Here is a 24,736-nt window from a genome sequence, read left to right as displayed (position 1 = left end):
GCCTATCGTGGTCATGGTTACAATTAAAAGGCAGATTTGAGCAATTAAATCCGAGATGAATGTGGTGATGGGTCATTCCAGCTACAAACAGTTTCCCGTACATGCAGTCGTGCTGATCCTACGCCGCCCCATAGCAGCTCCAAGTACATACATGATCCATACTGTGCGTAGTTCCATACGCCTCATAGTACCAAGAACACACATTAGACGAGCAAAGAGTTCAGCTCCGCGAGTTCAGAATAAGCCCGACGATCAAACTGTCACCCGTTAGTGGTGCTTGCTCACGGGTACCGTGGCGAGCCTCTTACCCGTACAACCCAAGCACTTCGCCAAAGATCAGGATAAGAATCATGCCCACATAGACTCGTGACTGCTGCATGTAGGCACGCACACCCTGTAGATCGATCAGCAAGAGCTTACACGCCGCATCCGTCATTCCAAGCTTACCGCATCACCCACGATCCCAATCGCGTATCCTGCAGCCACTCCAGCCAGTCCGACTGACAGACCCGACGCGAGATGCATAAAGCCCCTGTAGCAAACAATTAATACAATCGTATTCGTTCGTTGCTCTTGACATCAAGACGCTTACGAGTAGAGGCTAATGTGTTGTGTTGGCGGCGGATTGATCGCTCCGGCGATCAAGACTGCCACGACCAGGCCGTAGACGGCAATGATACCAGACATGACCACCGGAATCAATGACTATCATTTGTCAGCGCGGTTTCTGAGTCAAAGAAGATGACTGCGGTCCTGCCTTCATGATGAGATCCGGTCGATATGTGCCCACACCCGCAATTCCTATGCCCGACTTCGCCGTGCCATATGCCGCGCCCGCGCCTGAATCCGATCAGCATACTCGTCCTTAAAACACCACCTGCCGCGAGGTGTGCTGGTCACATTATCACGTACAGCCGAAAATCATCTGTTTATCGGGGTTTTGGTTAGCTGTTCTCCGATCATGAACGTCCAACTCTCCGGGTACGTACTGCCGCGGCGATGCCCGCCTAGAACACTATGTCAGCGTATTGATTCGCATCTGCCTACTCTCACAAACACTTACGAAAGAGAAGAAGGGCGCAAACTTGGGCGAGAGCTCGCTGTCCGCCATTTTGACCACTCCACGGAAAACCCCCTGCAACACAAAAAGCGCGAGTCTAGCAGCGAGCGCCCCAATCCCGAAATGCAGGTCGAGCAGGGAGAATGCGTGAAATAGGAGCTGGCGTGTTATTCCTAACAGCTGCCAACTGTGTCGGAGATCGGATGCTGGTGTTATTCTTAGCACGGAGTCGAAGAGCCGATCTCTGCCTAAGGCATCAATAACGAATTAGGCTAGTGCCTGAGGCACCAAGGCCTCAAACAACTCCTCTCCTCCAGAATCCAGATCCCCCGGAAGATCCTCATCGTCGTCCATCGATCACGTCAATCCGCCTCGTCCGTCTTGCGGCCGCGTCGATATCCGCATCTCAACGCTGCCCTGTCTTCGCCCTCGTCTCCCGTCTGGTTTCGGCGTGCTTCCCCCGTGCTCGAAGAATGCGGAGGGCACCATCGTAGGGGCCTTGTCTTGCGATTGCGCCCAAAGCTTCGCGCCGATCTATCCTTCTCTCGCGATCGTCTTGGTCCATCGTATACTCGCTCGTCTTCTTCGTGTTGACCGGCGAGCCCGCGATATGACCATCCGCTGCTGAACGCAACCGCCCACCGGTCGACCCGTCTGAATTCTCCGGCTAGCGTGTCGATCCCTTTCCCTCTCTCCCCCGTCAACTGTCCCTGGTTTGGGACTCTACATCACCCAAGCCGTTTCTTTTGCTCTTTATCACCGTCGCTTTTGACTCCTCGTCACTACCGGTTTTTTAGCCATGGCTGATCTAGGCGCCCACGGTCGAAACTATCGGCCTAGCCCCTACGGGCAGCCAACGAACCATCAACGTGATGCCGTATACAACGAGATTTTCGGGGGCGCGCCATCGGGTCGTTCGCAGACGATGACCTCGCGCACGCCTGCTTACTCGTCCGATCGCGCCAACACCATGGGGGCTCACATCTCGCCACCCCAGATGCAGCGACCACCTGCCCCGGTCCGACAAGGGCCCAACGATCCGTACGCCAGCGGTCCGAATGGCTACTACCATCCCCATGGACATCCGAACGGGACATACCCATCCTCGCGGCCTATGCAAGGCCCGCCGTTGCCGCAACAACCCAACCGGCCGCCATGGCCTCAGCCTCAGCGGATGGATTCTAAACCGAGTCCGATGGCACAGTACACAAATCCTAAGGCTCCCATGCCTCAAGGCCGCTACAATTACTTCCCCCCGGCCCTGAATAGCAACCCGGACCGCACACAGTCCATGGCCAATCTTCAGACCCCACCGAGGCTGAGTGGGCCGCCGATGTATCAGCAGCCTAGCTCCGCAACAACGCTTCGCCAGCAGCAGTACCATCATGCGGTCCGGACGCCGCAGGGTCGCCCGGTGCCGGAGCGCCGTGATGATGAACGTGCCATGTCGCTGAGCTCGTACTCCACGGACCACGAACATTTCCGCACCGCCACTGGTCGAACGATTCCCGTCCGGCGTCCACCATCGGGTCCGGAACAGATCCCTTCACAATTATTACCTGCGCAGACGCAGCAGGCACAACAAGCACATCAAGCCCAGCAGTATCCACCACCTGTTACTGAGCCGGAGCGCACCAGCGGCCACACAAGACGCCGTCCCAGCGAAGCGTCCATCGCGTCACGCACGATGTCCATGGCGTCGACCGTCGCACCTGATCGAACCATGAGCTTGCAAAGCACCAGCAGGCCGGTGTCGAGGCCAACACCGCAGAACTCGCTGCCAGCGAATCCAGCTCCTGCTCGTAGTCGGAAGCCGCTTGTCTACCCGGCTCTGCTGTCCCGTGTAGCTGATGTGTTCCGGGAGCGGATCCCCCTGGGCGAACGACAAAAGAACGGCCTCTCTTATCAGAATGCATTCACCGGTGCTGAGGCGGTCGATTTGATTGCCTATATCATCAAGACAGCCGACCGCAACTTGGCTCTGCTGTTGGGCCGTGCGCTTGATGCACAAAAATTCTTTCACGACGTCACCTATGACCACCGTCTGCGCGACTCCCATGTTGAGATCTACCAATTCCGGGAGACCATGACGGAGGAAGCACCGAGCTCCGAAGTCAATGGTGTCTTCACCTTGTTGACCGAGTGCTACTCTCCGACGTGCACGCGCGACAACCTGTGCTACTCCATTGCCTGCCCGCGACGGTTGGAGCAGCAGGCCCGTCTCAATCTCAAGCCGCAGCCGGGCCTGCGGCCGTCCTCTTCTCGAGGCAGTCTCCATGGTGACGACGACCAGGGCGAGGAGAACCAGAAGTTGTGGATCAACATGGTTCCCAAAGAAGTGGCGGACAGCCTCGATGACCGTGAAAAGAAGCGGCAGGAGATCATCTTTGAAATCATGTACACGGAACGCGACTTTGTCAAGGATCTCGAGTACCTGCGTGATTTCTGGATGCGCCCGCTACGTTCCGCCGGCAACTCGAGCTTGTCGCCGATTCCTGAACACCGACGAGAAAAGTTCATTCGGACGGTGTTTGGCAATTGCCTGGAGGTCTTGAAGGTGAACACTGGCCTGGCCGAGGCGTTGAACGCGCGGCAGAAAGAGTCCCATGTGGTGAAGCAAATCGGCGATATCTTCTTGCACCACGTGCCCAAGTTCGACCCGTTCATCAAGTACGGTGCGAACCAGCTGTATGGAAAGTATGAGTTCGAGAAGGAGAAGGCGTCGAACCCGGCCTTTGCGCGCTTCGTGGAGGAGACGGAGCGTCTCAAGGAGTCACGCAAACTCGAGCTCAATGGTTATCTGACGAAGCCAACGACCCGGCTGGCCCGATACCCGTTGCTGCTTGAGCAGGTACTCAAGTACACGGCCGACGACAACCCGGACAAGCAGGACATTCCGCGGGCGATCGGTCTGATCAAAGACTTCCTGCAGCGGGTTAACACCGAGACTGGCAAGGCGGAGAACCACTTCAACCTGGTGCAGTTGAACGCGGCGCTCAAATTCAACCCGGGCGATTACGTGGATCTGAAATTGACCGAGGAAAACCGGCAAATGCTCACCAAAATGGCGTTCAAGAAGGCACCGACGGACAGCTCGGAGGTGACGGCGTACTTGTTTGACCACGCAGTACTGCTGGTACGCATCAAGGTGGTTAACAAGCGGGAGGAATACCGCGTCTATCGCAAACCGATTCCACTGGAGCTGCTGGTAATTGCGCAGATGAATGAAGTCATTCCGCGCCTGGGCCTGGCCAAACGGTCGTCGTCGGGTCTCATCCCCGGGAAGACGACGACTAACAATCAGACCACGCAGAAGGAGCTTCCAATCACGTTCAGGCACCTTGGCAAAGGGGGCTATGATATCACGCTGTATGCGACGTCGCAAACGCAACGGAAGAAGTTCATCGAAATGGTTGAGGAACAACAACGGAAGCTGCGCGAGCGCAACAGCAATTTCTACAACAAGACGATCCTTTGCGAGGGGTTCTTCTCGTCATTGAATCGAGTGAACTGCTTAGTTCCAATTGGTAAGTTCCTTTCCTTTCGGGCTTCGAATGAGGATGTTCTGACGATTCGCAGACGGAGGACGGAAGCTCGTCATTGGCACCGACAACGGCATCTATCTCGTGGACCGGTGGCCCAAGGACAAGAACGCAAAGCCACGGCGGGTGCTCGATGCCAGCGGGGTGACGCAGATCGACACGCTGGAGGAGTACCAGCTGCTGCTGGTGTTGGCGAACAAGACGCTAAGCTCGTACCCGATGGAGGCGCTGGAGGCCACCGACAATTCAAACCCCTTGATTCGACGGCCCAAGAAGATTCAAGGCAACGCCAACTTCTTCAAGGCAGGCATTGGTCTGGGCCGGCACCTGGTGTGCTTGGTCAAGACGTCAGCACTGTCGACGACGATCAAGGTGTACGAGCTGATGGACAATGTATCCAAGAACAAGAAGAAGCCAGCCCTGAGCAAGATGTTCCAAGGCGGGCAGGATACTTTGAAGCCGTTCAAGGAATTCTACATCCCCGCCGAATCGTCCTCGGTGCATTTCCTGCGGTCCACGCTGTGCGTCGGCTGCGCCCGTGGATTCGAGCTGGTCAGTCTCGAAACGACGGACAGTCAATCGCTGCTCGACCAGGCGGACACATCGCTCGACTTTGTCGCGCGCAAGGAGAACGTCAAGCCGATCCACATCGAGCGCATGAACGGCGAGTTCCTTCTCAACTACAGCGACTTCTCGTTCTTCGTCAACCGCAACGGATGGCGCGCGCGACCCGACTGGAAGATCTCGTGGGAAGGCACGCCCAACTCGTTTGCGTTGTCGTACCCGTACATTCTGGCGTTCGAGCCGAACTTCATCGAGATCCGCCATATCGAGACGAGCGAGCTGATCCATATTCTGACGGGCAAGAATATTCGGATGCTTCATTCGTCTACGCGAGAGGTATGCCTACAATTCCTTTTCTTTTCTTTTCTTCCTCAAACAAGTCATCTAACTCTTTACAGATTCTGTACGCGTACGAAGAAGAAGACGGCGAAGATGTAGTCGCCAGTCTCGACTTCTGGAACAAGCCAGACAACAACAACAACCGAGAAAAGAGATAAACACGAAAAACAACCCCCTTTATTTGTTTTCTTGTTCGAATTTTCGGTTAGTCTTGTTTCTGTTGTGTTGTTGTTCTGTTTCTGTTCTAGACCCGATCTTCATTTCTTCATCCATACCCATGCTTTTTTATGCTTTTTTCTCTTTTTTGTAATAATTGATTATTTTGTTTCTCTTTTCTTTTACGCTGTTTGTTTGTGTCTCTTCCTGTCTGTGTCTATCTACGTATCTATCATCCCCCTGTTTTAGTTATGATCCGATCATCGTCATCTTCATCGCCATTGTCCTGTGCTACCTGTCTGTGGTTAAAGAGAAGTGACTTGAAGCTTTCTTCCTGATCAAAGAGATCCCTTGCACTCATCGGTCCATGGATTGTCGTCCCTGCTTCGGTTGTATGCTTCTACTTTGCAGAGTAAGTTAGATGATAGGTCTAATAATACTGTATATTCTTTTTTCGACCTGTATGAAGAAGCTTGTCAAATCCAGTCAGAATGTCAGTGGGTGGATGCTCGGTTCTTGCCAGCAAGGACTGAAAGCATGGATTACTGTACATTGTGTACTTGGGGCTGGCCACAGAGATAAGCTGGCTATTTACAGGTGAACCAGGAGGAATAGATCATTATGCAGAAGCAATGGAGGCTCATCTCTTGTGTAAACGTTTATCCATGCCGTGGATACTCCGTATACAGAATCTAGGAACTCAATGTATTCAGAATCACTGATTAACACAATACATAACGAACTACATAACAGACTGCTAGTTTGAGACTTTAACTGTATTCGACATGACGAAGGGCTGGAAGAAGCACTGTAGTTGTATCAAAATTGGAAAAAAAAATAAGGAGTGAACAGATCCCATAACATCCACCGCAAGCATGAACATCTAAGCCGAAGATGAATGACAAATGAGAAGTCAAACGAAAAAAGAAAGAGCGGTATATTAGAAATAGACAAGTAAATGGACAATGCTATTCTTTCCAACCCCTGCGTCCCTGGTTAGGTACCGAACAGCATTCTCAAAAAGAACAATTATTAGTGCCAGCCTCACATTACGTACTTTCCATCCAGTGACGCAAGTCGCCTCGATTACACAGGTCCTTCCCTCTGCCCCGTCCGTCTCCATTCGTGGCCAGCCGCGGGGCTGATTGCTCACGACTCGTTGTGAGAGGGCTCCTCGCTGGCACGAGAGGCGGCCTCCCGTTGCATCCGTGCCTCGATCTCGCGGAGCTGGCTCTCCCGGGCCAGCAGCTCCTGCCGCTTCTCTGCAATCTCGCGCTGCACCTTCTGCTCGATCTCGCGGAGCTTCTCCTCCTCGCGGCGGAGCTGCTCCTCCTTCAACCGCACCGACTGGTTGGCCAGATCCTCGGGGTTCATCGACGAATCTTGGTTCCTGTTTCACAGCCGTCAGTGTGTGATTTCATGATACGCAGCAGGAAAAACTTACGCTCCAACACCGCCATCCACGCTTCGACTCAGCTTCTCAGTACGGTAGTTCTCATACAGGAAGTCGTGAGTGATCTCCTTGAGATCGGCAAGGTGGCTGTGGAGCAGTGCACTGCGAATGGCCAAGAAGTCGGAGTGACGGGGGTTCTCAACCTCGACCACTCCCCACGGGTACTGCCGGCCACGGACTTTCTTGCCGTTAACCTCCACAATGTCCTCAGAGCCGACAATGGCAAACGGCATCATGCTGCGCAGCTCCGCATTCTCCTCGACGGTATCCTCGTCGTCCTCCTCAATGTCGTACGGGAAGTTGTACACGGGGATGCGGTAGTGTTCAATATCCTCCATGACCAGCTTCTTCGACTCGGCCAGCTCAGCCGGCGTCAGAGAATCGGCCTTGCCAATGACCGGAATCACGTTGACCCGCGGTGACAAGCGCTTCATCAGCTCAATGTCCAGCTCGCGCAGGCCATGGCCGGTAGGGGTGATGAAGTAGAGCAGGGCGTGCACTCGATTGTCTCGGAACCGAGGGTTACGCTTGATCCGCGACTCTTCGGCCAGAATGTCGTCGTATTGCCGCTCGAGGTAGCCCACGATTTCCGAGAAGCTGTAATCGTCAGCGTATGTTTTCGAAAAGAGAATCCGTTGGATTTTACCTCGCTTCGTTGTCGATCTGGTCTCCGAACCCGGGGGTGTCAACGATTGTGAGGGAGATGCGGGTTCCCTCCTCGTCGAGTTCTAACTCTGCGGGTAGCAATGAGTCCTTAATGATTTGACGGGATTTTCCCTGGCAGGAGCGCCCGGGAACCTACCCACTGTGACCGGCTTGATCCGGACGCCCTCCTCGACATGGGCATTGGCGGGGTCATCTGCATCCTTGTGCTCGAGGACCTTCCTGCCGCAGAGAGTGTTTACGAAGGTTGTCCGTCCTGTCGGAAGCCCAATGGTTACTCATTGGCACTTGAAACAACGAAATTGGCTCTTGAATACTCACCTGTCCCGCTGGCACCGCAGACCATGAGACAGAACTGGATTCCCTTCTTGACATTCTTCTTGCGACGGATCTACACGCAGCAAAAGCAGGGCATTAGCCGCAGGACAGCTCGCATCACGCAGGGGCTGGCGCGAGGGGAAATCCGGGGGGCGGCCCACGAGGAGCGTGGCCAATTGCCCTGGATCACAACACGTACCGCGTTCAGAGGCGACGACATTGTCGACGACGAGAGGCGAGAAACTGAAACAAAAAGCGAGAGAAAGGAAGATCGAGGCTCGTGAAGGACTTTTTCACCGCGAAGAGACTGAAAACAACTTTGCGCCTCCTGAATCTGAATGGGGAAGTCGCTTTAGGGGGAAGCCGTTCGGGCTAGTGCCTTCCCCCTTTCCTCGAAGTTTCCTGAGCTCCTGAGTCACGTGATTGAGCTTAGCTCGCCAGCTCGAGATGTTTCGGATATTATTGAATCCTTGTTTAAGAAGATTCTCATGGCATATCTGTATGTCTCAGTTAAGGTTTTTTACAGAATGAAGCCAGTACAGTACAGATTATGATGCTGTCAGGTTTCTGATCTCCATCTCAGAACTGCAGTGATGATCATCACATGGATTGTACGTCTGGGGTTAGCTTTGCCAGCTTTGCCCCTAACCTTCAAAAAGTATACTTGCTGACGAGAGCAACTGGACCACGAGTCCATTAACTGGTATTGTATGAGCATTAATCATCCTCAACCATCAGTAGTATTTCAGTCCTCAGTAGCTTCATCATGCGGTGACGCGATCGCATCGCCGATCAGTGCCAGCTGCAACCCTTTGGCTGGCAGCGACTTCCCTACTTTAGGAAGAGTGGAAAGCGATCCCGAGCAATACTATCGGTCAAGCTCGCATCGGCGCCACGATGAACACTCGACAGGTCATCGACGATTCGACCGGCCCCGTGTCGCTGTCTGCGGCATTTAACAGTGACAGCAGCTGCTTCTCGGTCGGTCTGGACACGGGCTTCTGCGGTAGGTGTCCGGCTTCGCGCTTCGCAAGGGAACAGCTACTAAACCGGTGGTATTTAGTCTTCAGTTCAGATCCATGCGAGCTCAAAGTCTCCCGAGGTAGTATTGCCGGAGCGATGATGATGGATCAAAGCGCTCACCAGCGCAGACTTCAATGCAGGCATCGGCGTGGCCGAGATGCTCGGCCAGTCCAACTACCTCGCCCTCGTCGGCGGAGGCAAGAATCCCAAATTCCCCCAGAATAAGGTCTCGTCGCGCAGTGTTTCTTCGGCGGATTCCGCACTGACCCAACGCAGCTGATCATCTGGGACGACGTAAAGCAAAAGCCCGTCATCACGCTCGAATTCCGCACCTCGGTTCTGCGCGTGCGCCTGTCCAAATCCCGCATCGTCGTGGCGCTTCTCAACAGCGTGCACGTCTTTGCCTTTTCCACGCCTCCGGAGAAGCTGCACGTCTTTGAAACGACGGATAACCCGTTAGGTCTAGTCTGTCTGGGTAAGAAGCTACTGGCGTTCCCCGGACGATCGCCCGGTCAGGTACAGCTGTTTGAACTGGAAACGGGGAATATCAGCATCATCCCGGCGCATAGCACGGCCCTTCGGGCGTTGGTTTTGAGCCCGGATGGAGAGGTGTTGGCTACAGCAAGTGAAGCGGTACTTGGCCCTGTTTTGTACAGACCTCAAATCGCTATTACTGATATTGAGAATAACTAGGGTACACTGATCCGCATCTTCTCCACAGCAAATTGCGCGAGAATTGCGGAACTACGACGCGGCGTGGATCATGCCATGATCTTCTCCCTCGCCATCTCTCCCTCGAGTACTCTTCTAGCAGTAACCTCCGACAAATCCACCCTGCACGTCTTTGACCTGCCTCACCCACGCACGCTGGCCCGACGCAGCCGGTCGCCACCGTTGCAGTCGGAGGAGACCGCCAATCAGAAATGGGGCTTCGTGGGCAAAATCCCCCTCATGCCCCGCGTATTTTCCGACGTCTACTCCTTTGCGAGTGCGCACTTTGAAATTGGCGACGATTTCCACAATGGAGCGCCATATATCCCGCCATTGGGAGCTTCGTTGGGAAGGCCATCTAAGGGAGTAATCGGTTGGACGGATGACCATACCATCATAGTCATCGGAGCCGGCCGTGAGGGCCGCTGGGAAAGATTCGTACTTAGGGAAGGAGACGACGGGAAACGATATTGTGTCCGAGAGGGTTGGAAACGGTATCTTGGAGGTTGAGGTTTCAGTAATGCATGTCAGGACAGGTCACACTCTCCGCCGGATGCGCTCATTTGGGCGGCCATAATCACGACTCGTCACGACCACCCTTGGATATTCACGGGCCTTAAGTGTTTGCATGTGAACAAAATGAGCATCTGATCCGAGCAGTGCGCGCTTCGAAGCCGCATTTGAACACCATCATTCGTTCATTCATTGAACCATTGACAGCGATATCTGTTGATAGAATTTCAAGTCTAGATCTTCAAAATATCATGTCTGTGGAAGTTGTCGTAGATTCACCGATCGCGGTCCCTCCTATGTCTGTCCCGCGGCGATTCAGAACGCGATCGATCACGGCCCCTTCTATACCTGTCGCGTGACTCTGAACGCGATCGTTCTCGGTACCGAACACGACGGGGGGATTTGTCCCCATGTGAAGTCCGATGCCTTGACGTGGACCGATCCCGACGCCGTCGGTCCCGCGAAGGTGACTCAGATCGGGACAAAGACCTGTCTCTAGCATGACGGTCTCTATGGCGCGATTCCGAGCGATCCTCACTGTGTCGGCGGCGGTGATGATGATGACGATGACGATGTCGACGGTGCCGGTCGTCGCGTTCACGGCTCTCATCACGTCGGCGAGACGACTTCGACTTCTTATACCTTTCCAGCGCGCGCTCAACCTCTTCCTTCTTCTCTTGGATCAGAAACTCTTTCATCGGGTCTTCATCGTCATGCTCCTCAATCAGCTTCGCGAGCTCCCGTTCCTCCGGCAAGAGGGGGCGGTCCTCCTCGACGGATTCGCTGCGGCGTCGTCTGTGCTTTCGTTCCCTATCACGGTCTCGCCGTTCCGTTTCGGTGTCAGTGTCGTCCGCTCCTTCACGACGATGCCGATCCTTCTCCGCAGCCTCTTGCGCCAGCATCGCGGCGACATTGTCCTCCTCACCCTCATCGTCGCGTCGCTTGTATCTGCAGTGATCGACGCGCAGCACGCGGCCGAGCACCGTGGCGCCGCACAGATTGTCAACTGCTAGGTCGGTGCTCCGCTGGTCCTCATACTTGAGAAATGCAAATCCCTTGCTCTTGCCGGTTTCTTTGTCGCGAACGAGATTCACGTGCACCGGTTCCCCGTACTGCGAGAAGATCGTGATGATGTCGCCTTCCGACAGTTCGTAGGGAAGACCGCCAATGTAAATGTATGCGGTGTCGCGGTAGTCGGCATGCCACGATGCTTCCGGAGGTCTGATTCGCGATGTCAGCAGTTTCCCCATTGACATGACAAGGGGCAACTTACACTGCATTCTCAAGTTCGCGCTTATTCAGCGCTTGAATTTGACGGACGGTATTCATTTCGGCGGCTGGACAGTAAGGGCACGAATACTGTCCTCTCGATTTAGAGAACTCGAGCGGTTTGATGATCCAGCTGGATCCCTCAGGCGGCAACGGTAGTCCCGTAGCACTGCGCGTCGGCGAGTGCTGAAGATACGGCTTCTGATGTCTCCTATTTCTTCTGATAATTCATCTGTTTATGGACTGTTAATCACCTTAAAACTTGACAAGGATTCACCTGCATCCCAAGTCCCGGCAGACACGTGTCCACGTGACACAATGCATATTATTGGTCTGTTGGAGTCACCTGCATGCCAAACAACCACGGCGATCCTGGACACGCCAGCGCAGATCGGCAGAGGACGACGCTGCTCTCCCACGTTTTTGCCGCAGTCTTCCTTGGCCTGGGGTAGACGGGATCGCTTCGTCTAAATCTCAGCGTGCAGTATTCCCATGCCGGACCCGACACGCAACGTGGATCTGCCAGTCTTCAGCATCCCCTGAGTGGTCTTGCAATAGGTAGTACTTACCGATTTAAGCTGTTCGCGAACCTACTACACTTCAGACTTCACACGGAATCGCCGCGGCGGGACATGGTTTAGCAATCCCAGAAGATGGTCGGAATCGGTCAACGACTGTCCACGCTGAGCCAGAATTCTGGCGGCGGCGGCGGCAGCAACAGCCGGCCATCAAGTAAAGATGGCAGCCAGAAAAATCTTTGGTCGGAGATGCTTGATAGCGTCGCAAGTGCAAAGCGGCTGCCAGAGAAGAACATGATTGTACTGGGTATGTTATGCGATGGCCTGGCGCAGTGTGGATTTGCAATGCCGGCGCCAGTTTCTGACCTTGCCGATGTATAGGGGGAACACCCGAAAGCCAGAGAGAATTCCTCGATACGCTGTCGTCAGACCCGTCGGATCCTCGATTGCCGACGGAACGAAAGCGAAAGAATGTCGCGCCGATTGCGAACGAGTTTGCGCTAGGATATACCTACCAAGACGTGCTGGACGCGGACCAAGAAGGTATGCCGGTTCCCGGTAATGGATTCTAGCTAGGGTCTGACTGTTATATAGATATCCTCGCTCGCGTCTCCGTGTACCTTCTCTCCGAACCTTCTCCCTCATTTGCGCCTCTTCTCCAACCGCTGCTTACACCTCAGACGATTCCTGAGACATTAATCGTCATCCTGCTCGACTGGTCGACCCCCTGGACATGGGTGCGACAATTACGGGACTGGATCCGGCTTCTTCGGTCAGTGCTTCTGAAGCTTGACGATCAAACAAAGATCGTCATGGAGGAGGTCATGAGCGAGTGGAAGGATCGAAAGCGCGGACTGGATTCCGCATCAACGGGGGTCGCAAATACCGGCGGTCCAGCGACAATACCGCTCGGTCCCGGCGAATGGGATGAGGAACTGGGGGTTCCCTTGTGCGTTGTATGCCAGGGAGTAAGTTGCCAATTTGCGGGTGGCACAAGCGCTGTCGGCACTAACTACGCGTAGGCCGACAAGATTGAGAAGTTGGAGAAGGAAAACGGCTGGCGCGAAGAGGAGTTTGACTTTATTCTTCAGTTTATGAGAACTATTTTACTGAAGCGTACGTTTTCTCTCTCAATTTATCATGCCGGCGCTGACTTTTTACTAAGACGGTGGCTCGCTCATCTACACAACGCCTTTTCTGGCGAGCTCACTACAAAGTCTAATCCACTCAACGCTGGGGATACACTCGCTCCTCAAGCGACAATCACTGCGCCACAACGTCATCGACCGGGACAAGATCCTCGTGCCGGCCAACTGGGACTCCTGGGGTAAGATCCGGATCATCCGGGAAGGGTTCGACATTGAGGGTGTCGGCAACGCCTGGTCGATCGAAATCCAAGACCCGCCAGGGACGGAGGATCAGAAACCCGAGGCCGACGATGGCTCGAGCGCAGTCGCAATCTACGAGCAGACCATCAAAGATCCGCGGGCGGCCACAGCCACCTCGGTACCCAACGGTACAAGCGGCAGCAAACCATCCGCACCTCGTATCGAAATCGAGACCGAGGATATGCAGTCGTTCCTCGCCAAACAGCAAGAAATCCTGGAGAAGCTCAAGGCGGAGGACGAAAAGGACCGCGCAGCGCGCAAGGTTCCGAAACAACTCGAGATGTCACCGAGCCTGGACGAGGGTCTGGTCAACGACCACATTGGGCCGGTGCAGTTCAACATGGGCGGTATCCAGGTTGATGCCGACGATATGCTGAGGAAACTAAAGGTACACTCTTCCCTTGCCCCCATGAGAACAGAGCATCTGACCTAGGCCATTGCAGGAACGAGAAGCAAGCCGTAACCAAAAACGGGAAACGTCCTCGACAACGGTCGCGGACGAGAAGGCCCACAACCAAGCCCTGGCGAGTTTCTTCGCCGGCCTGGTCAAGAAATCTGGGAGTGGGAGCAGTCCGCGCAGCAGTCCCGCTCCCGCGCCAGGATCGTCGACAACCTGAGAAATCAAATATCAGATTACTACTTTAATAATACTACACTTTTTACTTTTCCTTTCTGGGGGCAGACAAGACAAAGACAACACCGGCGTTTATGGGTTTTGTCATTTGCCATTCCCTCGCTCTTTTTTTTTTCTCACCCGTGATGTATTGCTCCTGTCTACGTTCCATTCCCGTGGCCTTCTCTGTTCCTTGTCTGTAGTATAGGTCCTCCCAGTATATACAGTTATGTACTACTGCTGCTGCTGCTGCTGCACAAAAATGCGAATGATACCCGTGGTCAAATTTCAGTAATGATTGATCGTTTTACCAATTCTCCCACACCTCCGCCGGCAGGACGTTTCGCATGATCCGCCAATGGCCCACGGCACTGTTGGCATGAGACGCCGTCAAGACGTTCGTTTTAACTGCCCGGAGGATTTCGTCGTTGTCGTCGTTATTATCAACAAACACGGCAGGATCGACTTCATGCCGGAGCACCATGTACATCTCCCGCGCCCGACTACCCAGGAAATCCGCCGGTGTGGGCTCCCGGAACCGCAGGGGCGGGGTCGTTGTCTTCTTGCACATGATGACCATGTTGGTGAAGTCGGCGGGGGAGGACGACGATGATTTGCCGTCATCCTTGTCATTGTCGCCGCTGTCGTTTTCCCTGAAGATTCGGCATTGTGGGAAGACAGAAAGGACGGTGCGGACGACGAGACGTGTGCCGGGGAGGGAGATGTCTCCAGCGTAGTTCTGCGTGTCTAAGTCAGCAATCTGTCTCTAGGGGTAGAGGGGCCGGGGGCCCCGGGGCCACGGGGACGGACAATGGCAATGACACCGTCATCTTTGAGTAGCGCGCTTAGACCTTGTAGAAACTCGGCCGTGAAGAGCTCGACGGGTTCAACACCCCCGGTAAACACGTCGTGGATGATGTAGTCGTACTGAGAAATCTCCTCCGGCTGCCGCCGCTGCTCCTCCTCGACAAACGTCAAGGCATCGCCAATGACAGCAGTGTGGTTGCTTGGAAGATGAAAGTACTGGCTCGCAAACCGGTGCACGACCGGGTCGATCTCGACGATCGTGGTGTTGATCCCGTGGTGGATCAGCGCGGCCGGCGTGCTGCCCACTCCGAGACCACTATATCCATCAATTACTCCTGCTTGTCTTGGAGAAAGGGGGTTGATTAGGAAACATACATTACTAGCGCGTTGCTGCCCGCATCCTCTCGCCTGGCCTTGCCGTTGTCCGGCAGCGCCAGCCTCACGCTTTCCAGCATCGTGAATACGGCAAAGATAGGGTCCGCCACACGCGGGTTGTATCCAGGGAATTTCCTCGTCCAGTCACCCCCGAGGAGACTGTGGTCGCATCGCATGGCACGAAAGCCGAACTTGCTGCTGTCCAGCACGGATATGTACCCTGTAAGAGACTCCTGCCGGTCAACCAGCTGGAAGCCAATCTCCTGGAGGGTGGCATTTAGACGCGCCGTCGTGCCTGCGAACGGCATGTGGACGTTCCATGTTAAAGAGAACAGGAGAGATGGGATGGCCAGCAGAACCCATAGCGAGGGCAGCGTAACGGTGTATAGAGCGGCAATCCCCAGCTGCAAGCCACCCACCGTAAAAATCGCGTTGATCCCAATGTATCTTGGGAGAGTAGATTGCAAGACGCCGTCCATGGCGCGGAAGAGCAACCACCCCCCAACGAGCACTCCTTGTTCCGACACAAACTGCCCATACCGCTCGAGCCGCGAGGTCAATTCCTCCAGCAGACCCGACGCAACTGACATCGAAAGCAACACGAGAGGAAATATCGTTAGGAGCTCCGTCACAGCGGGCCCCAATGGATTGCCGAGCTCCGAACTGTGCTGGAATAGAAAATACTGAATGGTCGGCACCCAGATTGCCAGTGCCGGCAGGATAGCCGCATCTCTTCGGCCAAGCAACTCTGGGAATCTGCTTCTTAACAATGCCCCCGTGAACAGCGCTGCAACGGAGAGGGCGCCATGGTACTTGCTCGACGGTGTCCCGCCATAGACTGGCGCAAGAGTGCGCTGGGAAATTTGGGAGGATGCGCTCGCGAGGAGCAGGAGAATCACAGCCCTAGAGACGTTCAGCCACAAAGGCTGTGTTGGCGATCGAGTTGATGTTGCAGTTGGAGTTGTCTTGCCCTTGGACTTCCTTGCCATTGTCAATGCAACCTCTTAGCTGGAGTTACTAATCAACGCCTCCGACTTCCACAATGGCTGGTGTCCATGCAGTGAAAATCAAAGTTCCGGCATTCTCATACAACTGCTAAGGGTAATAATTGCCTACTGTACCAAACGATCGTGATCTTTGGTTTCATCAACGTCAGTGAAACGATGTCAGAGACGGGTGCGTAATTAGACCTACTATTTCGGGATTAGATTATGACTGCTTTGTCAACATTTTAACCTCAATTGGTTTAGCGTGTAGATTCCTGCTCCCTTGTTGTTACTGTTGCTACGGTATGCCCCTTCGAAACAGCTGGCACGCAGACCGAATCGTTGCCTTTATTCTTTCGCCTTCAGGTCTAACCCTCGGTTCACCTGATAGCATTTGGCAGCGCTGGACCGTGAAGCTGACCTGCAGATGGATTATTCGGGAAGAACAGGGAAAACGCCGGGACCATGGCCAAATTGGACAAGGAGCAATCCGCTTCGGACAGGACACATAGCCTACGGGTCGGCTGAAACACAGCACGTACTAGTTGCCAATATCCATGAGTTCCGGTCTGGGGGAACCGCTCTTCCTGGATTTCCAGCAATTTCAAGTTCGACGTGTAACTTAGCTTATGAAGTAGCTGGGGCATCCGATAATCGAGTCCTACCGTGGTCAAAAAGATCTCTTTCGTTGCTTCTGCTCGGTTTGATTCAGTGGCTGATTATTGGTTCACTCGTCCTTGCATGGTCTCATTGAAAGCGCCATTCACGTTCTGCATTGGGCACGAACGCGAGGGCTACGCAGGGGACTTGGAGTCTTGAGGCTACGAGGACTACCTCCGGGCCGTCGCCGACACCGAGGAGTGGGAATGGGAAACCATTGAGTTTTTCTTTTTTGGATTCCTGGATCCGCGACAGTGTATCGACCAGATGGGTTGGAAGCAGAGAAAGAATACTATCCACTGGCTCCCCGCGACTAGTTTCGCGGATAACCTTCGGAAATTCTGCGCATGTCACAATTAAATTGCGAGACTCTCGCGGGGAGGTTTACTGTCTGGGTCCGAGTGTGGACTTATCGAGTTTCACTTTTCCACTTTTAATTGCGAGTTCTATACTCCGTATTATCCGGCCTGAAGAGCCAGAGCCTCCAAGGTGGCCAGTGCTCGGGCGTTCCGGTATCGGTGTTTCCACTCCATTTATTTGACGTGGCACGGAGTATCCCAGTCTCCTTGATGGGTCCGGGAGTCCATGCTCTCTTGTCTCCTCTACCTCCTACTCCTGCCAGTCGATGCGGGTGACGGAGCGTCCAGCTGGGTCTCAGGGATCATTTTCCGGTGTCCTTCCAATATCTAGGATGGAGGCCAATTGTTCAATATGCTGTCAAGATCGGATAAATTCGCTATCCCATCAGTTGCCCACCGTCAACTCACGCTCTCTGGATGATCTGATGAATGCCGGCCGGCCCTGTCGAGAGAGTGTCGACAAGGTGTACAAGACGGGAGCACAGGGATCTAGCAAGAGTAAACTCTGCCTACAACCTAATTAGTGAAAGTAAATACTCAAGGTGATAATCACATTGTCGCCATAAAAAGAGGAAAGAGTGGAGAGGTGTGGAAAACCAGGGGGAATAAGGTTGATATAAATACTGCTCTACCCGCCGCACGTTGGGATCTCAGCGTTACTGGGTTAAGGCAGTGGACTTGCCCCATTATACACATGGTCCGCTCGAAACCCAGCGTAGAGTTCACCGTGGCTTCTGTCCGTGCGTTAGGTCTCTAGCATCATGCATTGAGATTAACCGGACTCTGGTAAAGCCAACTGAACGTGTACCCAATGTGATATCTGGCCACGGTGACCGAGCAGACGCTGTCAAGTCGTCGTGGGACACTGCCTAAGGCGGTGTCGAGTGTTGAAGAGAGCTAATGGGAAGATAGTGGCGGCCACGAGTGTCCTCGATTGTAGGTGCGGCATGGTAGTACACCTACTAGATGTAGATGGCTAATACATCGGCTCGGAGATGTGTGCGATGCCCTGTGTGAGTCGTCGGAGAATTTCTAGATGGCACCTCATATTGCTAGTAGAACTCGTATTGTTATCTCTAGTCTGCGATCAGGGCGAGGCACTCAGGCAAGATATTACGCCAGACAATATGGGTTGGAAGAACAAAGGTTTGGACACCAATTGAAACGCGATGATGGAGGCTTCAGCGTCGAGTTCCAGCTGGCGTCAACGAAGATAACAGGGATGATTTCGTTGGAAGAGAGTAAGAGATGTTCTTATATCGGGAAGAGTTGCAGTAAATGCGCCCAAGGAAGGAACGTTCCGGCAATGTATCAAGTGGAAAGAGAGCCTGCTGCTCCCCTGAGTCACCTGCAGGATTTGGCATATACTGCGCTGAAGCGGCTTAAGGGTATATTCATCCATGACAGGACTCCCTGATGGTGTACATATCGCACGCTGCCAGAGTCATCAGAGGTGACTTGGCTTTATGGCCGCCTTGGGATCCATATTCGACTTTCACTCAAGCATTCAAGGATAAACAGTTCCTTCCCGGAAAGTCAGGAAACGTTGAATTGAATGCATCTCCATATAATGATTCCATGGCGCAAAACAACCAGCTGCGTTCTGAAGACTCGTAGCTGCGTCTGATTACTGAAAACAAGGTCAGTCAGGAGCCAGGAAAAAGAAGCTGAGCTTGCGGTCTGACAACACTAGCGTTCTGTAATTCAGAATCGAAGAATTTCAGAGGAAGCGGTGGCCATCATGGAAGAATAGAACCACTCCCACCCAACAGTGATGTAGAGTCGGCCTCGCGAGCATTCGGCCGTGAGCCGCCGAATGTAGACTGTTCATCTATCGATGTGCCTCCCGGCCGATACATATGCAGGGACTTCGGCAGACGGATCTTGACAGTGGTGGCAGCCATAGTGCCGGTCTCCCGGCAGATGGAACCCCGGATTTGCGGTGCCGAAAATGCATCTATACAGGCGTTCCTGCCGATCACCCGCTGTATAGATGATGACGATCCGAGAGTGCCGTCAAACCGGAAATCCCGGTAATTCCGTCCATCGTTAGCGTCGAGTTACTTTGGCCCGACCAGTATCTATGTGGCAGTTGCGATATTCTCTACGTAACGGAGTGTCAGTAGAGGCTGGGTAGTTTTCCATCATAATGAGAAATACGAATCATCGCAGGGAAAGAAGAGTCTGGAAGACCGCGGAGAAGTGGTTCTGAGGAATGCTGCACGTGATTCTACGACGTTGATGTACGAGTCCACAGTCGTGGAGTCATCCAGACATCAGTGATCAGTCACACAATCTTGACGTCGAGCATGCCATTATTCCCCATGAGCACCAACTCTGGTTCCAACAACCGACGGAATAACCATCGCACGGACGCGGGCTCGAACGATCGACGCGATGACCAGTCCCGCGAACGACCGCCACTGCGGCCGCCGGCGTCGCTCAAGGTCAAAAATCGTCGAAAACGCTACCTGGACAAACATCCTGAATATTTCTCCGCGGATCTCGAAATGGCTGGTCCGCTTTGTTCCTCCATCGAGCGAGTATGATCTCGTCGCACAGGGCAGGGAAGCTGACATCAAGAGCTGGTTCCAGACCCGCTCCTTTACGATCGATTGATCCGCCGGTTCCAAACTCCCGCTGAACGAGAAGCGGAGGGCCGCGCCAAAGGATTCTCCGGTATTCTCCATGCTGATCTGCAACGCGCCGAAGCTAGGTTGGAGGCGATTCACAATCCCGACCCGAACGCGATGCTGAGCTACCGCCAAGGCCCCAATGGGGAGATCATCGCCGAGGATCAAGAAGACATTCCCAGCAGCAAGGAGGAGGCAGAGAAGCAGTGGAAATGGGAGATGACGATGCGGTTCCTCAAGGGCGCGGATTACGACTTCGACTACCGGACGGTCGATGAGAACGATGAATACGACGACTGGGAAGAGGAACAGGAACGCTACTTTGACGAGGAAGAGCCCGAGTGGATTGTGGAAGGCGACCATGGCGGCGATGAATCCAAGATTCGGGCCCAGCTTCAAGGTGAGACGGGAATTCAGGACTACTAAGATTGAGCCGCGTTTGCTGCGTCAGCAGGTCTCCATCCTCCTGGAAGGCCTCGCAGCGTTCAGAAACCGGACACGTCGTATCTTGCATGCGGCCATTCATGCGGAGGTTTTCGTGTCAGAGGCTGGGCGGCTGGTCTCCTTGCCTCGGCCTCCGCCTTGAATGATGACGCAGCCGAACATTTAATGGATCAGGCTCCCTAGTTTTTATGATTCCACCCGATCAACCGTGATGACCTCTGGCGGAATGGCAGAAACGCGATGCCTACGCCCACCATTCTTGCTGTCCAATTTTTTTTTTTTATTTCCGTGACCATGGTGGCTGCGCCGAGCATTGATGGGTTGGACATGGTCCTTGCCAAGGCTCAGCAAACATACCAACTTGCAACGCTCAATGTGACCGACTGTTCTTCCCATTGCGCCAGGCATATTTTCTTTCTTGGGCATCTGAAGGCATGTACGAACTACTCGTACAAAGCCATCATGTATGTCCGACCAGTGTCGCCACAGATGGATGGGCCCTTTGGCGCGGCTTGCAGAGCGCAGGCCGCCAGGGGGCGGGCTTGAGTTCTGCACTGGTACCCATCATGTAAAATTTTTATGTACGCAAAAGAGCAATCTTTGCCATGGCTTAATCTGCACTGTTAATCAATCTCCTCTGCATTTGAATTGATGGTAAACTCAAGCGGCGAAGTCTAACAGCGCGTTATCGACCGATTCGAGATGGCGTCCCCCCCCCTCCCTCCTCCTCCTCCTCCTCCTCCTCCTCCTCCTCCAGACCGACGGAACGGCGATCCGACCGCTTGATTCGAGAAAGCCATGAGCGCATCTCCTCGGATCGGAGAAGGGCCGACACTGTAACCACCACTAGCTCCTCTCTCGTCCTCTCCCCCGTATTGGCCTGGGTGTCCCAACCTGGGGCAGGGCTCCCATTAGAGTCTCCCGCCTTTCCTCTTTGAGGTCTCATTGTCTGGGGGATGTGCACCTGGCCAGTCTGCCAAGACCGCGCAAACAGAACGTCAGATTTCGTAACCGGAAATGTCGGACTCCTGGACGGGGTGTTGTCATCTGGAAAAATCCACCGGTTCCTGATTGGGCATGGCACACCCCTCATGGAACCATGGTGGAATGCCCTCCTTTCCCCATTTGCCTCTCACTCCGACCGAGCCCGGCTGGGCACGAGGCGGCTTGGCGCTTCTTTCTGAGTCTCTCGGCACGCCAAGACCGATTGATGTCAACTGCAGGACACCCAGCCTTCTGATTCAGGGCTCTGCACCTGCACGACAGGCTTGGCGGTCTGAATATGGATCTGCCGCTTTACCCGGTCGGGACAAGCAACCCGCGGACTTTGCCTGAGTGTTCTGTCGGTCGAAGGTTCTGATGACGGATTTCTCGTATCCTAAGCCCCAATTGGAATTTGGCGGCTAAGGCGGTCTCGGGCCCGGCGAAAAAACCGGACCCCTTTGGCCGCTGCCCGGACCGTGAGTGACGGCGAACTGACTAAGTCACTCCGGGTGGGCAGAGTTCAGGGCAGCAAGGCACGGCCGATCTGCAGTCGTCCAGCACCGCCTCAGGGGTGATCGCACGCAGGATGGACATCGTGTAGGCACAGAATTATGTACAGGCCGAGAGAACACCCCGTTCTCGGCTCCTCCAGGAGCTCAATAATGTGCAGAGATGGATTCTTGAGCATTCGATGGACCATCGATTGGTCTTGGGAGCTCTTGGCCACCGTGTTCGTTGCCCCCCCCGGCGATACGACCACCGTGCCAAGTCAGTTGGCCGGGAGCCCCAATCAGTCATAGTCTCGTTGCCTGAGGCCGCCACCGAACCAGACAGATAAACGCGGGCCCTCCACAATATTCCCTCATAGAACTGCCCTCTCCCAGCGCGGCTCTGGTTCACGTTGGGCCCTTTTTTTTTTTCCTGGTGATAAACGAATCTCAGAATTTCTCTAATTCCTAATTACCGCAAGAATTAAGACAACACACAGCAATCCTCCCCCTCATGCAATCCCGGATATAATCTGCACGGCGCTGCGTTCCAAGCTCCGACGCTACCCACGCCGCCGGATCACACCCCTCCCATCCCACGCTAAGTTTATCGTCCAATTCCTATATCAATCCGCCTACCCGTGGGCCATTCCGAGGCGTGATGGTTGCCATCCTCTCAACACCGGCTCATCATCTGCCTGAGGATCATGGCCACAACCTACCGCAGTGTCGATTGCCCCCGGTGTCAACCCTAGTCGTCCCGCAATCGCTGTTCGCACGCCGCTACAGCGATTCCCGAATCGCGGCCGTCCGTGATAGCCGATTGCCCGGTTCTTATGATTCCGTGGTTTCGTCGGCAAGATCGTCGTCCGTGATCTCGAGTAAAGAGAGCAATTTGCACTTCCACTCGGACCAACCGAGCACGACCACAGCATTGACCTCACCACCTTCCCCCCGGTCTCCCACCCAACCGGACCGACTCGCGCCGCCAATGGTATCCTCTCCGACCACCGAGTCGACGGGGTCCACCCCGTCGGCTCATGAGTCGCCCTCCAAGATGTCCGCACGGTCGTCAATACGCTCGATCCGGAGTATTTTCCGTCGCAACTCGTCTCCGGGCGCGACCACATCAAGAGACGTCCCGGGCCAAAGAGAGGACTCGGTGAATGGCACGTCGCCCGTGTCGCCCCCGCAGTCCTCGCCGGGTTCGCCCAACTTCCCTCGACCGCTCTCAAGGATGTCGGACAGCTCCAGCTCGCAAGTGCTGTCATCGTCGGCCCCCGATGTCGGTGCGCTGTCCAAACCCTTCCACAAACTAAAGGGCAAAATCGCATTCGCACACGCTCCGCGACCCAATCGCGGCCCGGGTAATGTGCGACAGGTGTCCAAGCGCGATGCCGCCGCGCACGATAAACACCCCGACTTTGCCTTTCCGGCCGACAAGGGTGTGGGTGTCAAGTCGCGCCGGCTGAGCACCTCGCTTCCCGATGATTTTGCCGTCGACACATGCGAGCTTTACCAGGAATTCACCTACGGTGGTCTCATCCACGGCATCAAGCGTAAGGAGATCGGCAAGGGAGCCACAGCCACCGTTCGCATTATGTACCGCAAGGGGCAATCGAAAGGCGTCCGGTACGCCGTCAAGGAGTTCCGAAAATGCGGGCGAAATGAAGACCGGCTGGAGTACGAAAAGAAGGTCAAGTCGGAATTCACCATCGCCAGCAGTCTCAACCATCCCAACATCGTCAAGTCGATACGACTCTGCCACCACTCGGGACGATGGAACCACGTTATGGAGTACTGCGAGCAGGGTGAGCTTTACGCCTTGATCATGAAGCGGTACCTGCGAAGAAAGGACAACCTGTGTCTGTTCAAGCAGCTGCTGCAGGGCGTGGCCTTCCTTCACCGCAATGGCATTGCGCACCGCGATATCAAGCCCGAGAACCTCCTGCTGACCAACGAGGGCCACCTGAAGATCACTGATTTTGGGGTGTCGGAGGTGTTTTCGGGTCTGCATCCGGGCGTCCGGGCCGCCGGCGGGCAATGTGGCAAGGCCATGAAGGAGGTGCGGAAATGCTCCCCGGGCATTTGCGGGAGTATCCCGTACATAGCTCCGGAGGTGCTGGCGAAGCAGAGTATGTTCCTTCCCTCGGGTTAATAAGAGATTGAATGTTTTCTAACTTTTATTTTTTTTTTTTTTCTTAGATGAGTATGACCCCCGACCAGTGGACGTCTGGGCGTGCGCTATTGTCTGCCTGACGTTGTTCAACCTGGGTACGCCATGGCTGTCTGCCAAGCCCGAGGATCCTCGCTTCGCCAAGTACCTGGCCTGCTGGCACAAATTCCTGCTCAAACATCCGGATGGCGTGGTCACCGACACCGAGTACCCGGACACCGGCAAGCTGCTGGCGAAGATCCCGAAGCCGGCGCTGCAGCGGGTCCTGCTGCGCATGTTGCATCCGGATCCTGAGCGCCGGATCAGCGTCGAGCAGGTGCTCCGCGATCCGTGCATTCAGCAGATCGAGTGCTGCTGTCCGGACTCTTACGACCAGCGGGAGGAGACCATTGACTTGTCCAATCTGGGATGCCTCGACCGGATGGCGTCCAAACTGGACAAGATCCATAACCATCTTCCCCCGAAGAAATGATTGATGGAACTTTGCTTTTGTTCTTCGTTTTTAATTCTCTATTAACCCGCAATATTCATTTAGTACTGGGATCGGAATGGGTGGCGGTGGTACATTCCTTATCTATATGTTTAGTTGGGTGTGGATAATTTGATTTTGGGGTTTCGAACGGATGATGCTGGTGACTGGGTGACTGGTGTGGATGTCGTGCTTTCAGTGTGCGAGTTGTTTGTCCTGAGTGTC

General features: G+C 54.4%; 13 protein-coding genes across 13 annotated transcripts; 7 read left to right on the top strand and 6 right to left on the bottom strand.

The window, feature by feature from the left end:
* Positions 1-220: 220 nt before the first annotated feature.
* Positions 221-1,111, bottom strand: VTN49DRAFT_5061 (uncharacterized protein; the record flags this gene model as incomplete). The annotated part of the gene is made up of 8 exons (XM_069413077.1): positions 221-257; positions 309-394; positions 448-532; positions 593-705; positions 758-840; positions 913-925; positions 990-1,007; positions 1,064-1,111. 8 exons carry the CDS (start codon positions 1,109-1,111, stop codon positions 221-223), a joined length of 483 nt encoding a protein of 160 aa, XP_069266980.1.
* A 748-nt stretch (positions 1,112-1,859) lies between these two features.
* VTN49DRAFT_5060 (uncharacterized protein) lies at positions 1,860-5,663 on the top strand (the record flags this gene model as incomplete). Its single annotated transcript, XM_069413076.1, has 3 exons — positions 1,860-4,587; positions 4,640-5,502; positions 5,565-5,663. 3 exons carry the CDS (start codon positions 1,860-1,862, stop codon positions 5,661-5,663), a joined length of 3,690 nt encoding a protein of 1,229 aa, XP_069266979.1.
* Positions 5,664-6,480: 817 nt separating this feature from the next.
* VTN49DRAFT_5059 (uncharacterized protein) lies at positions 6,481-6,784 on the bottom strand (the record flags this gene model as incomplete). Its single annotated transcript, XM_069413074.1, has 2 exons — positions 6,481-6,645; positions 6,719-6,784. 2 exons carry the CDS (start codon positions 6,782-6,784, stop codon positions 6,481-6,483), a joined length of 231 nt encoding a protein of 76 aa, XP_069266978.1.
* Positions 6,785-6,810: 26 nt separating this feature from the next.
* VTN49DRAFT_5058 (uncharacterized protein) lies at positions 6,811-8,315 on the bottom strand (the record flags this gene model as incomplete). Its single annotated transcript, XM_069413073.1, has 6 exons — positions 6,811-7,051; positions 7,106-7,711; positions 7,761-7,842; positions 7,917-8,033; positions 8,099-8,168; positions 8,295-8,315. 6 exons carry the CDS (start codon positions 8,313-8,315, stop codon positions 6,811-6,813), a joined length of 1,137 nt encoding a protein of 378 aa, XP_069266977.1.
* A 677-nt stretch (positions 8,316-8,992) lies between these two features.
* Positions 8,993-10,339, top strand: VTN49DRAFT_5057 (uncharacterized protein; the record flags this gene model as incomplete). Its single annotated transcript, XM_069413072.1, has 5 exons — positions 8,993-9,101; positions 9,159-9,197; positions 9,247-9,344; positions 9,395-9,751; positions 9,812-10,339. The coding sequence occupies 5 exons, from the start codon at positions 8,993-8,995 to the stop codon at positions 10,337-10,339; spliced, it is 1,131 nt and encodes a 376-aa protein (XP_069266976.1).
* Positions 10,340-10,617: 278 nt separating this feature from the next.
* Positions 10,618-11,671, bottom strand: VTN49DRAFT_5056 (uncharacterized protein; the record flags this gene model as incomplete). Its single annotated transcript, XM_069413071.1, has 2 exons — positions 10,618-11,563; positions 11,616-11,671. 2 exons carry the CDS (start codon positions 11,669-11,671, stop codon positions 10,618-10,620), a joined length of 1,002 nt encoding a protein of 333 aa, XP_069266975.1.
* Positions 11,672-12,264: 593 nt separating this feature from the next.
* Positions 12,265-14,134, top strand: VTN49DRAFT_5055 (uncharacterized protein; the record flags this gene model as incomplete). The annotated part of the gene is made up of 6 exons (XM_069413070.1): positions 12,265-12,436; positions 12,511-12,672; positions 12,724-13,097; positions 13,152-13,245; positions 13,295-13,905; positions 13,961-14,134. The coding sequence occupies 6 exons, from the start codon at positions 12,265-12,267 to the stop codon at positions 14,132-14,134; spliced, it is 1,587 nt and encodes a 528-aa protein (XP_069266974.1).
* Positions 14,135-14,437: 303 nt separating this feature from the next.
* VTN49DRAFT_5054 (uncharacterized protein) lies at positions 14,438-16,301 on the bottom strand (the record flags this gene model as incomplete). The annotated part of the gene is made up of 3 exons (XM_069413069.1): positions 14,438-14,869; positions 14,941-15,253; positions 15,313-16,301. The coding sequence occupies 3 exons, from the start codon at positions 16,299-16,301 to the stop codon at positions 14,438-14,440; spliced, it is 1,734 nt and encodes a 577-aa protein (XP_069266973.1).
* A 3,340-nt stretch (positions 16,302-19,641) lies between these two features.
* VTN49DRAFT_5053 (uncharacterized protein) lies at positions 19,642-20,376 on the top strand (the record flags this gene model as incomplete). The annotated part of the gene is made up of 2 exons (XM_069413068.1): positions 19,642-19,834; positions 19,913-20,376. 2 exons carry the CDS (start codon positions 19,642-19,644, stop codon positions 20,374-20,376), a joined length of 657 nt encoding a protein of 218 aa, XP_069266972.1.
* Positions 20,377-20,688: 312 nt separating this feature from the next.
* Positions 20,689-20,940, top strand: VTN49DRAFT_5052 (uncharacterized protein; the record flags this gene model as incomplete). Its single annotated transcript, XM_069413067.1, has 1 exon — positions 20,689-20,940. The coding sequence occupies one exon, from the start codon at positions 20,689-20,691 to the stop codon at positions 20,938-20,940; it is 252 nt and encodes an 83-aa protein (XP_069266971.1).
* Positions 20,941-21,079: 139 nt separating this feature from the next.
* Positions 21,080-21,340, bottom strand: VTN49DRAFT_5051 (uncharacterized protein; the record flags this gene model as incomplete). Its single annotated transcript, XM_069413066.1, has 1 exon — positions 21,080-21,340. One exon carries the CDS (start codon positions 21,338-21,340, stop codon positions 21,080-21,082), a length of 261 nt encoding a protein of 86 aa, XP_069266970.1.
* Positions 21,341-22,040: 700 nt separating this feature from the next.
* On the top strand, positions 22,041-22,471 carry VTN49DRAFT_5050 (uncharacterized protein; the record flags this gene model as incomplete). Its single annotated transcript, XM_069413065.1, has 2 exons — positions 22,041-22,146; positions 22,356-22,471. The coding sequence occupies 2 exons, from the start codon at positions 22,041-22,043 to the stop codon at positions 22,469-22,471; spliced, it is 222 nt and encodes a 73-aa protein (XP_069266969.1).
* A 56-nt stretch (positions 22,472-22,527) lies between these two features.
* Positions 22,528-24,514, top strand: VTN49DRAFT_5049 (uncharacterized protein; the record flags this gene model as incomplete). Its single annotated transcript, XM_069413063.1, has 2 exons — positions 22,528-24,001; positions 24,072-24,514. The coding sequence occupies 2 exons, from the start codon at positions 22,528-22,530 to the stop codon at positions 24,512-24,514; spliced, it is 1,917 nt and encodes a 638-aa protein (XP_069266968.1).
* Between the last annotated feature and the right edge of the window lie 222 nt (positions 24,515-24,736).

Source organism: Thermomyces lanuginosus (genome assembly GCF_041956635.1).
Source record: "Thermomyces lanuginosus strain ATCC 200065 unplaced genomic scaffold VTN49scaffold_32, whole genome shotgun sequence".
NCBI classification, from domain to species: Eukaryota; Fungi; Ascomycota; class Eurotiomycetes; order Eurotiales; family Trichocomaceae; genus Thermomyces; species Thermomyces lanuginosus.
The sequence above is the reverse complement of the archived record's forward strand: the minus strand, read 5'-3'. Positions and strand labels throughout refer to the sequence as shown.